The sequence below is a fragment of the Pholcus phalangioides genome, unplaced genomic scaffold, assembly GCF_987345545.1.
Source record: "Pholcus phalangioides strain wild (caught in Gottingen) unplaced genomic scaffold, Ppha-v1.0 ptg000003l_1, whole genome shotgun sequence".
Lineage (NCBI taxonomy): Eukaryota > Metazoa > Arthropoda > Arachnida > Araneae > Pholcidae > Pholcus > Pholcus phalangioides.
In genome coordinates this window covers 53200228-53213218 of record NW_028301596.1, presented here as the reverse complement: position 1 = coordinate 53213218, position 12991 = coordinate 53200228, and the positions used below count along the sequence as shown (strand labels likewise).

General features: G+C 36.0%; 1 protein-coding gene across 1 annotated transcript in view; it reads right to left on the bottom strand.

Moving 5' to 3' along the window:
• Window positions 1–511: 511 nt before the first annotated feature.
• Window positions 512–12991, bottom strand: part of Upf1 (Upf1 RNA helicase) — a 43906-nt gene continuing 31426 nt past the window's right edge. The window contains exons 21-25 of the mRNA XM_089250288.1: window positions 11713–11800; window positions 10118–10279; window positions 7338–7468; window positions 2174–2299; window positions 512–1905 (exon numbers count right to left, since the gene is read on the bottom strand). Of these exons, the coding sequence (XP_089106414.1) occupies window positions 1780–1905; window positions 2174–2299; window positions 7338–7468; window positions 10118–10279; window positions 11713–11800 (633 nt within the window). The 3' untranslated portion in view covers window positions 512–1779. The remainder of the gene's footprint in view (window positions 1906–2173; window positions 2300–7337; window positions 7469–10117; window positions 10280–11712; window positions 11801–12991) is intronic.

The following is a 12991-nucleotide window of genomic DNA, read 5'->3' as shown; positions in this document are numbered from 1 at the left end:
GAAATATGCCGCGTGTCAACATTTAAATAAGGTTAATTTATCTGTAAGTGTACCGGGACCACTTGAGGGAAGCCACATGTATGCTTTAAAATAACACAAAGGCACCCGAAAGTTATTTTCTGAAGGGGGGGGGGGGAATCTGTCCTGTTTGCGGCGGTGAAATATACGCTCGTCGTCGCCCCTACTCCAGTGGAACTGGGAAAAAATTCTTTTTCAGCAGCGAGTTGTGATGTGAATAAAACACGTCAAAAAGGGGGGAGTGGGGAAGCAGTGACATTTTGCGGTTTCTCGGAATTTTCCTAGCCAGATGTTGGCTGAAAAAAAGGGGGAGGGATAAAATAGGAATAGAGTAGAAGGGAATTGAGGTAAAAAAGGAGGACTGAGGTGAAATAAAAGGTCATTTCTAAAAAATGGTAAAAGTAGGAAAAATAGGAGCGCTGCGAGGTCTGAATATAACTTTAAAGACAACCACAAATATTGAAAAACACGACAAAAACAAAAAAAATGCATATATTGAGTGAAGTTGCTTTATTGAAACAAATAGTCATTTGTCAACGACACATTTTTTAAGAGTGACCCGGTCATCTGCATGCATTTTGAAGCCTTTCCATTCCCAGTAAAATCTACATCTCCAAATTAACATTTAGCACATGAGATAGCAGTCGAGAAGTTATTTTTCAAAAGGGATATATTTCAAACAAACAGTTCTTGTCATTTATTTGTTATTTGCTTGTCAACAATTGAGTTTTGAAAATCTAAGTGTCGAGTAAAGATGAATTTACATATTACTAGGGAAAAAACAAACTTAGAGTTCGTAATTAACAAAATTTTATAAAAAAAGTTCAGAAGACTAAATTTATACGATTCAAGCAACACAAAATTAAACATAGATTTTTTTGTTTCGATGATACAACTATGAGTTTCAGTTCAATTACAAACTCTATAATCAAAACCATAACGCATTATAACAGATGTCAACTGAAATTAACGTACAATATAACCATCGGCAGAATTAACACGTACTCCAATGAAAATAATGTGAGTCTAATATCATGACTTCCATATCAGTGATATGCTTAGCAATAATTAACAAATTATAATTATCAGCATATCTGTATGGTCTGAGTTAAGACCACAAATGATAACTAGCCACCTTGCCAACATCCATACCTTGACTGGGCGAGAAAAGAAAATTATGCGAGGGAAAAAAGAAAAATTATAGGTAAAATATGATCAAAAAAGAAAAATGGCACATATACCACGTAAAAGGGAGGGTGAAGGAAAAAAAAATTAACGGTGAAGCCCACTTCCATGAAAACTGTGACCAATTCAATAGCATACAATCACCAATTTGAAATTGAAAAAAAAAATTCCCGGCGGCTGTGGGTTTTCAAGATAAAAACTGAACATACAAAGTATTTGCAGGTTCACGCATAGAACAACCTGTTTTTATTCATTTCTCCTGCACTTGCTCAGCTTTCGCAAGGCAACCTCCTATATATCTTCACAGGCTATAACTGAGCCTCTCCTTCTCTCTTTCGTCCCCCTCTCCTTACTTTCATCATTCATCTCCACCTCTATTTTATACCATTTCGCTGTGGGGATTGTGCAAAGCATTCGTATTATTATTTTTATCTTCATCGATACTTTTTTTTTTCTTGTAGCAGGAGCCAAGCTACTTTTTTTAATTTCATGGTGGATTTTCATTTTTTGCTATTTAGTAACCATCAAACCCAAAATAGGTTCTGGCTACTTGTTCCACGATTTCCCCACTCTCCATCAGTACGGTTGGGAGAACTGGCCACCTTGCGAGGCTGCAAAATATGCCCTGTCTCCTTGGTAAGTAGAATCTTGAGACAGCATTCCTTCCGTCTGTGATCGCAGTTCATCAGCTAAATAAGGATCCTGATGAAAAAAAAATCACATTAAATTACAATCAATTAAAATCAAATCAAATTTAGTGAACTTTTATCCGTTACAGCATTTAAAAAAACAACCCAAGTCTCCGAAATTGTCTCTCCAATTTCAGATGATTGTAATAATTATTACATTGTCATAATAATAATTGTAATAATAACATTAGACAATCAAATTATAAGAATAAGCAAAAGAAAAACAACCGTTACATCAAAACTATACAAGACGTTTTTGAATGGGGAAAAACAAGACGTACTTGAGAAAGTTCAGGTTGTGAAAGGCCTGTTGGTTGAGATAGACCAGTAAAATTGGGCTGGCTAACTTGACTCATACTCATCTGACCTTGAGTCAAAGGACCTTGTGAAAAACCAGTCATCATATCCTGAGGAAAATAAAGCAGAACATATATATTTTCAGTTATGCTGAAAATCACAACAGAAAAATTTTAATTTGTCAAACATTAGGTAGTCTCAAAAGTTTTTAAAAAAAATAAATTATTGAATTTTTGAAGACGCAGACCCATCAAACACAATTCTAGCCCAAAGGCAATTTTAGAATTTAACCCCTAAGGAATTCAAATTATTTAGAGAAACTAGTCATGGTCTTACAGCATTTATATCAGAAACTCATCTTACACATAATTTTGAAGAAAACCGAAATGAAAGCTGAACGGTCAATATGACAGATGCCATAAAACACCTTACCCTGTCACAATTTTTTAGTATCCATAAATAGTTTTTTTCAGAAGCATGTCATACACCTATAACAATATAGATAAATGCAGTTTTTGTCAGACTAAGGCCCTCCTCCGGGAAAACTAAATTCTGACAACTGATAAGAGAAACCATTTCCAGAAAACCAGCACGCATATTTCAATAGACGCCCTCACACAAGGAAATTGGCGTATTGGCGATGAAATATCGAACGCGACTCAATCACTTGGCGACTGGCATGCTAGTCGCCGCCAACTTTTGTTGAAGAAACCAAGAAACCGCCTCTAGCATTCCTTCATATTTTCGTCATTTGAGTAAACTGAAAAGCAATCCAGAGTATATATATTCAGTCATTACACATCGCTCACTTCACTTCTGAGATATAGATGGCAGCACTGAAAAATCATACACAACACTAGATACGCACTCAGACTGTTAGGTACACCCACACTTACACTTCCGGCACAACTCACTAGGTAGTAAATCGCCTATGGCGATAGACCTGAGTTGTGCTCGGTTCGAAAAAAAAAAAAAGAGTATATATATTATAGGTAATAAATTATCAGTTGAAAGGATATGAAATTTTGACAAATTTCAGCTCACAGGTAAATAAGATTTCTTTATTTAAATTGATACTATTTTGAAATTATAATAAAATCAGGGGCGTCTGAATTGTTTCGAAAGTGTGGGTGCTCGTCTTTAGTTTTATATTGGAAATTTTAATTTCTGAATCAATTCTGCGGGTTCTCGGATCCATGCCACAAATTACCGTGGGTGCTTGAGCACCTCCAGCTATGACGCCACTGAATGAAATAGTAAACCAGGCCTGTCATTTCAACTATTTCCGGGGGGGGGGGGGAATAAATAGCCCCCTGATTTCCCCCCCCCCCAGATGACGGGTCTGTGGTGATGACGATGACCATGTGGTAAACACATGGGCCCACCCGGGCACACCTTCCCCTGGGGGAATTTCAAAAGAAGATGAGGCATCACGAAAATTAGATCTGGTAAAAAATTTCAGGAGTAACCAAGTGAATTTGCCAACTAGAACCTTGGAAAAAAAATACATGGCTCAGGGGCACCAAGATGCTCTTAAAAGACGGTCCTGGGTAAGCACCTCCAGAAAATTTCAAAACACCGTCTACTTTCACAACATGTACCAAAACAAGCATGTGTCGTATAGGGATGGTCCCTGATTTTCTCCCTTGCCTAGAATGTCTAATTTAGGTCACGTACACGCACATCTGTGTGTGGGAGTATTCTGGGAAAATCATTCCCTTAACTGTAAACAACGATTCATGTTGTTTGTCTGTAGTTTTGACTACAGTTTATTTTTTGCTTCTCGGAACTGCAGCTTTCGCCATTTCATCTAATGAAACTACTCAAAATCCTACGTGACAATACTTTAACTAATAAACAATAACTTACATCATAATCAATCCAACATATACGTACCGAGAGGCATACTTATTGAGGGAAAACAGACATTTTATTGCGAATTTTGTTTCCATTGAAATCACTCAAAGCAAATGAAATTATATTAAAAAATTATATAATTTTGCCATTTTATTTTCATTTCAAAATGATATCATTTTGAATAAAGAAATTCCGTATTTACCTGTGAGCTGAAATTCTGTAGTAATTTCGCTTTTATAATAGAAACTATTTCACTTATTTCTTTGTAACAATTTTGATTTAAATATAAATCGATAAATTTCGATTTTTCCTATCCTGGTTAACAAGATAATACCGGAAACTAAGGAGAACTATAGACTACTGTTTTTACTCAATGTCCTGGGCTTTGAATATTTTTTAATAGCGCTGTGTGAGGGAGAACGGGCAACTTGACTCGTTGAGGCAACTCGGGTTCGATTTTAGTTCACCCGTGTGAGGAGGGCCTATGTCTCACCAAATGCTCATGTACTTTTGGGAAATTAGAAATTTCAGTTTTTGAAAAGAGGATTTCACATTATTTTTGACTTTCTGCCTTTATGATATCCATTCTGATCCTTCTCTTTTAGACTAAGAGGGGGGTGTGTAACCTTGCCATTTTGCAGTCTGTGGGCATGATATTCAAGATAGCTACTGTAGGGATGAAAAATAAAAATTTGATTTTTGTAGCAACAAAAATGTTTTTGTAACAGCATTTATCAATTTTATAGCACTTTAACATTTTGGTAGTAAATAAAATATAGTTTGTATATATGCAATAGCATACACAGCAAGGTTTAAGCTACGGTCACATTTTTCGCAAAATGCAAAAGAAAATCGTAAAATGCGAAAGAAGTAGTAGCCATTTACGCAAAAATGCATACAGGATGTATGAAACGAGTAGACTTCCATCCATCAATCATTACATTAGCATTGTAGCATTTTGCTAAAGCTTTTTCCTTCATTTTCACCTTTTTGCAAAAGGAATTTTTTATCCAGCTTAAACCCTGATACACAGTAGTACTTTATACTTTAAAAAACAGTGTTACCTCAGATTACCACGCCCCCCCCCCCCCCGCACAAAGTATACATAGAGAATTCCTCTACAAGAATTTTTTTTTTAATTTTCAAATCAAAAAAATTGAGACTTCTTAATATTTATATTTTTACATTCTCTACAATATCAACAAATTAGAGGTTTTTTTAACAGACATTTTAACATATGATATTTCAGATTTCAAAACTAATCTGCAAATGAGTTTTTACATTTAGCTTGTAGATGGTAATCACTTTAATTTTAAAAAATTCACTACGGGGAGACTTGAAACACTCATTAGAAAGGCAATTACTTTTCTTGTTTTCGCCACTGATCTATAAGCTGTACTTTTGTTCTCTTCAGTTTCAAGCATTTTTGAACATTTGATCTTGTTTCTTTTACCAGAACTTACCCACTTTATATTTAAAATTTTTCTTTTTTGAGTTCGATCTTAATCATTACCTCAGTTTGATTCAATATACTTCAAGATAACTTCTTTTGCTGGTCATTTTTAGAATATTTATTAGAAATTTAATATTTTTCTCATTTCATTACTTTTCCGGGATTTTATCACTTTTCCATGATCGTAGACACCCTGAATTTACTGACAGCTTTTGCATCACAACTCCTAATGGTGAAGACTGATTAGTCATTCCTGTTTTTCCAGTGTGATAATACATTCTTTCGCAAAATTTTCTGTTCTGTTAAAGGATACACGGATGTTTCGTCAAGTACAGCCGGTCAGGTAAAATTGATGCATTTAAAAAAATAATTAATAAGGAATGCATAAATCAAAGGAGTCAACTTTTTTTCATAAAAAAGTAGCTGGAAACAGTGAAGGTTTTTTCCCTGTTGTTCTGCGGATGAGTGACAATTCTCAGTTTTACCCCATTTTTTTTCATTGTCCAAAGCCTAGGCGCCGAATCCTAGGAAGTCTCAAGCTATTTCCATTTGTGGCCCCAAGAAATAAAATTGTGGGAGACAGCAAATGATATTGAAAAGTCAGCTTCTATTGTGGTGCAACTTCAAAGTTATTTAAGGGAAAATTTTGTTTTTGGTGCAAGATGTAACAGAATTGAAGAGTTTCAGTATTTTTGTAGCAAAATATAACCACCAGAAATTGTAGCAGATTTTCCATTCCTGCTACTGTTCACTGAAGAAAACCTGATGTACTTATTGGGTTGCAGGGATTGATATTTTTTTCTAGGAACACCATCTGTAAGCCTGATGGAACCCCTTGTATTTGGCCAATGGGCAGGAAGTCATATGCATCCCAATTTTAGACACTGATAACCAAGATTTAAAAATTTTTTAGGCAGTCAAACTGGTGATTCATACATAACATCATCTCTGTGGATACTTTTAATTTAAAAGTATCTCTTTAAAAGGTTATTTAAAATGTTTCTTTTCAGCATTTTCTGCCTCTACTAATGTCAATACAGATTCAGCTAACAAACATTTTAATTGATATAGTTGCATGTGCTCGCATAAACAGCCAAATCTTCTTGAAAATCATAATGAACTCAATGAGTAACTGTCACTCAAACCAGATTAGTTTATTTCCACCTAGGAATCACTTTCCAGATATACTCTCCCCTTTTATCAGGAGATTTTCAGCCTTTCATGAAAAATGAATGATTAAGCTAAGAGAAAATGCAAAGACCTCAGACTTGAATGGTTTCGGTGCATAGGATGAGACTCTTATCAAATTGAACAGACTGGACATTCCCAGAACTTATCATTTCCATCTACACGAGTGTGTGTGAGAGAAACGGGCAGACTATATATCATATAAACACTATCTCATACATATTTTTTTTGGTATGGCTCATAAGTTTGACTGCATAGCAATACGCAGTGTAAAACGAAAGATATGCTCAATATCTCATCTTCCTATAAATTCTCCTTTATCCCATTGTGAAGTTTCATCTCAGCTTTTGGTTCAGTGTTTTTTTTTTTTTTTGCTCGTTATAATTTTATGAAGCTTATCTTCAAATTATAGGTTGTTTCTGCTGGAACAAATTAGATAACTTTCCAATGAAACACATAGGAAATAGTGTTAAGGCTAACAAACATAAAACCAGGAATGCACTTTAACGGTACAAACGAATCATCTTCGTTAGCTGAAATAGCACTGCATTTTAATAAAAAAATAAAACAGCAGCTGAATCTCATACCTCTAAAAATGCTAATAAGTTTATCGACAACAAATCAAAATGAAAAAAAAAAACATTCACTACCTGGCTTGCCTGGCTATTGAAACCAGATTGTGATAAATTCAAGGAATTGCCATTTGACATCCGATTGGCATTAATTTGCTTAGTTCCAGAGCCTTTACGAGTGACATTCCTATTTCTCTGGTTTTGACGAGCTGAAAAATACAAAAAAATACACAGTTTATACAGAATAAACACTGGTAATCGCATAAAATTAATATATCGCGAAAGTAAAATCAAGGAAGACTTTCCATTTCTCACAGATAGTAAATGCGGTCAGTGATGTGGTTTATTCTCATGTAACATGACGACCTGGGATCCTTCACAAATTCTTTCATTTCAATTAATTCTTGATTCTAGTTTAGGCCCCAGGGACCTCTCAGTTACTGGAAACCACCTAAGGTACCCGCTGGCATTCCAGCTGAGGCCAGTTATGTTCACTAAATCTGGCAGTCAGGGGTGGGGGTCTCCTGGCTGTCGGGCGAGAATGGGACCAGAGGTCAGACTACTAATGTCCCACATAAATTCCACTTACACCCGTGTGAAGGATCCTAGAGCTTGTCGTATTAAACTTCCTCTCCCAGTCTTAGGGTCTTGCAGATAGCTGGTGGGGATCCCGCAGAGTCCTCGTCTAACTTCGTATAAAGAAAATAAATATTATTGTACAATATCAAATTGCGATAAATCTTATGTAATGTAATTATACAAGAATAATGTGCAATGCTTTTACCTTCACTCCGTCTGTGGGCCACGGACCACTTCACGGTCAATAATTTCATGAGAATTTCAATGTGCAATAGGCCTATTGTTGCGGACCCTGGCCAGGTCTTCAATGTTTACTTTTTCTATGTTGCCAACTTCAATGTCAAAAGTTGAAAATAGTGTTTTATTCCGTATGATATGTAAATGAGTTTTACTATTCAGTATGTTAAGTTTTTACAGGTTATTGATTCTGCTGTGTGATTGGTTCTTGTAATGGGAAGCTCCCCTTAAAAGCCACCAGAGTGCTGAGAGAGCACAGATCTAACAATACACGCAACGTTTAGCATTTAATAAGGCGTCTAGCAGAGTACGTCACTATGTTCTGGTGAATCAACAGTCTAATCAAGTTGAACTCAGCGACTTAGGGCTACTGAGCTCTTGTTCCTGTCAGCCGTAGGATGAGTGGGATGGAGCACTAGCCTTCTCTTTGAGACATCGACTCTTCACCGAGACCTGGTCCTGTGAAACTCACATGGGGAAGGCAGATCTCGACGAGGACAGCAAAACGGAGCTGATGCCGACACAGAGCCTCCACCACACGGGACAGTGAGTGGTCCCACCTCTGCCACTTGGGATACAAGCCAGTGACGTCCACACAGTTGAAACAGACGCTGATGCGTGTGTATAACGAACTCCGACTGACAGATTGTTGAGATAAAGATAATTTGACGTGCAATATTTACAAAAGTTAAAACTCTAAAAAATTGTTTGTTTAATCCTTTTAATTGGTTAAAGTTCTAAGAAATGTAAAAAAACTAATATTTTAATAAATATTAGTGGAAAGAAAATGTGTTTACATTACACTCACATCATAGTTGACAACCTTGAAGAATGTATGTAAATATTTCCCCAGTTATCAATCTGAATTTCATACAAAAATCACAAATATAAAAAAAAAAGCAGACATGCCAACATTCGCTTAAAGCTTGTCTGTAGTGATAAATGTTCAGCTTTGCCATGGGCCAGGACAACATAGTACAACAAAAAAGTATCACTCAAAAAATTAAATTTTTTTAAAATTTTAATCGAAAATGCATTAAATACAGCACCTCATTGGCACTGGAACCTAGAAGGCTCGGGCCACATGAGCCTCCCCCCCCTCCCGAAGCAACTTTCTGAAGTTGCTGAGCCCCTTAATAATTCATGAATACCCAATGCAATCCCAACCTGCATACACCCTTGTGGGCTGTATATACTGCCTTCTAGCAACCTCCCCATCCAAATTTTCTTCCTATCAGAGGTCTCACAGAACATTCTTTCCAACACAAGTTCTGCAAGCTCGACCCATACACTATGCACATGAAGACGGGTCTGGACCAAAGTCGCTTGAAAGGTACTCTTTATGCAACTTTGGTCTGGACCCGCCATGAAAAACCTGTCCACTCCACTTTGAATCACTCAAAAACCTGTTTTTAACACACAGCATGGGGCAGTTTTGACAAAAAACAGGTTTTTGTGCATTTGGACATCAAATAGAGTGGTGGGTTTAGATGCATCTGTATGGATTGCCTTCCGCACACTGACAGAACAGATCGGCTTTGAGTTTGTCTTCTATTGAATTTTCTCACGTGTGCACAAATTCAACGCCATGGTAAAGATCAATGCAATTTTTTTTAAAAATAAGTAAAACACAAGAAACTCGAAAGGCATGATTTTTTTTAAAAAGATTTCCATAGTAATGAGAGTCTCTCCCATAGCTCCGTAGTTTATTGTGATGCTGTCCATAGTTTCTACAGACAATCTGTAGCAGTTGGCAACTCTGTAAAAAGGATTTTAGATACAACGTTACGAATTGTTCATAAATAAAAATAAAATCACAGGAATCTCTTTTGGAAAAAAAATGACATTGACAGACATCCCAAAATTATCGTGAAGTCATCAATTCGTCTCTAACAGTAAGGTTAAATTATTTGTCATTACTATGCTCAAATCAAATGATGGCAAAAAAAAAAAAAAACTTTTGGGCTAAAAAAAACCGGACACATTGCATACGTGAAAATAGTACTATTAGAAACTTTTTTAAAAATATGTTTATTATATACCTTGCAATGCCTGCTGATGTTGATTGTAAAACCTTGGTGGAATGTGAGCCATATTGAGAAACATGCCAACTGGAACAGGAAGATTGGCTACAGCATTCTGTGCCCTCTCTGGACTGATGTAAGAGATCTGGTCATGTACTCGATTGTAATAAGTTGGACCTACTGTAATGATAGAGAGAAAAATCATTGATCTTCATATTAATAAAGTAAATATTTCAGGGGGAAAACAAACAAGTCACAGAGTAAGGGCAATTGAAACTGGTGCCAACTATAACTTTGTTCTATTGAAAAAATACCTGGTTCTAGGATAAAGTTTGATAATTACAATTTCACAGAAAAGAGATATTTTGTAAATGATCAAAGGGACCCAATAACAATAACCAGGGCTCCCACTCAAAAAATGAGAAAAAGCAGGAAAACGCAGGAATAAAAAGTAAGATGGGGGAGGGTAACCCCCTTAGACAACATAATCATAGCATAATGGGAAAAAACCCTAAAAAAAATTCAAATTTAAAAAAAAAAAAATTTGAATTAACTTTTTTTTTCATAGCACTATTTCAGTTTCCTATAAGATTGACTCAAGCCAAAGCAAAATGATAAATGACTTGGTTATAAAACTAATTTTTGGCCAAAACAGTGTACTAGCAACCACAGATAATTCTTTGCTGTCTCTCCTCATATATATTACATTCTTTTTTTTTTCTTTTCTTCCGAAGTGCAGAGCTTGTCAATTCTCTTCGAAAAGGCACAGCAAATTTTAAAGATGTACATTTTAAAGAAGGACGCTCCTTCGAGACCACTTTCAGAAGCACAGTGCAAAATGTGTAGATTGCAAGATCCGATGTAAATAAGGCAAGGTGAACCTGTTTTACTGCGTTGTCCATCATTTTTTAAAGAGATTTGTTCACATTTTACTGTTCAACGCCAGTGTAATCTTTTTTGACAAATGAAGCACTTCCATTTCTAGCTCTTTGCTGAGCATTGTAAATATTGTTTATGCCTCTTCATGCCTTAAAAATACAGAAGACAACTGAATGCTATTGGGTAGCACCAGAATCACCAAACCTAGAATAGGCCTATGTATCCAAGTGCTTTGAAATGCAAACTGTTGTTTCACCTATTTGCACCATAATTTTGAATGATGAATGTTAGCTACTGTCCAAGACCACAAAGTAATAAATACAAAATTATTTTTCCCATCCAGACAGAAGTTTTTAAGGACTACTATACTTGTTGAGCCCTCAAACTAAGCAAATGAAAAATTAATCAACCAACTGGTCCACATACACCCCCCCCCCCACACACACACACAAATAACCTTAAAAATGATAAAATTTCTGCTTTGGCAGAATCATTAATTGCATTCTTCAACATTTGTAATATTTGGCAATATATCAATGATTTTCTGCTCAATTAAAATCAATTACACAAATTTTGTCGATAGGATTTGGTAAAAAAAGTAAGAAAAGTAGGACAAAAGTAGGACATTTTACCAAAAAGTAGGAAAAGTAGGACGAGTGGGAGCCCTGAATAACACAAAATAATTCTTCAAATATTAAACTGATTCAAACATGAGGAAGAAAAAGTAACATTACCTCCATTCAGATGAGATCGATCATATACACTTCCTGGAATCATAGCTTCTCTAGCATCATACATGGCTGTATTCATGAAATGGGAGCCCTATCGGGAAAAAATTTTAGATTTAATTTTTTTTACCTTTAAGAATGCTTCACAAGTTACTATATGTATATTGTATTGTATATATGGAATATAATTATCCCCCCAATGCTAGAAACAGCATTGAACTGGGACACTTGCTGCCATCTATCAAATAAAAACAAAACTATGTTGCATTTCTTCAAGTGAAATTGGCTGTTCATTTTAAGTTAGTTTTCAAATTTCAATCATTGGTGAAGAGAAATTTGTTTATGTGAATTTTATGCCATGGCAGATAATATAATGAAAATTTTCTCCCAAAGTATTAAGATTTCCATTTACAAATTAAGGAAAAAGCTTATTCTACACGCATGAAACCAGAAAACCTTGTTGAACTGTGAGTAGGTATTTCTCTTGCAAGATAATTTGCTTCTACGCACATTAATTCTGGCCCGCCAGAAGTGAGCTCCACCTAGCCCACGAAAACAGATATTTTTGCATCATCACAGAAGCCCCAGGCAGTGCAATATACTGAGATCCCCAACAAGTTTGACACAGTTGACGGTAATTGCTATGCAAAGTACTTCATGCACAAACAGTTTCCCAACCTTTTTTTTTTTTTTGTCCCATCACCCCCCAAAGCAATCTAACCCATAGGATCCTATGTTATACTCGTAGTTTCTACTGCCCCCACTGGGACTTTCCATCGCCCCCAGAGGGGTGTTAATGCCCACGTTGGGAATCGCTGCACTAACAGGTTCTCCCCCACCCCCAAGACAGTTCAGTGAACCTATACATTAAGTCAACCCCGCATGAAAGGCATGTATCAAAAAGCATCAATCTATGAAACAATAATATGTTGCGGCCCTCAAATGGCAACCATCTCGCATATCCAGCCAGCATACTGAACATATTCAACTCCAATGCCTTGCATGGTACAGTCATTGATTCCATAGAAAAGCAGTATTGCTGCGTCTTGTGGGTGTTGGCAGAGTAAATGGCAAAGGGTTATAGATTTTAAAAGTTTCAATTCTTTTTCATTTTTTTGTGTATCTGAGAAATAATTTTTTTCCCTCTAAAATGTGCATATTTTGGGAGCTAGCTCATGCGTCGATTTCGAATTTTTGCAGTTTTAATGGTTCTTGAGGGTAGGGTGGCCAGCTTATACACGATACGTGAAAATATACAATTCTAAAGAGCTATGAAAAAACATTT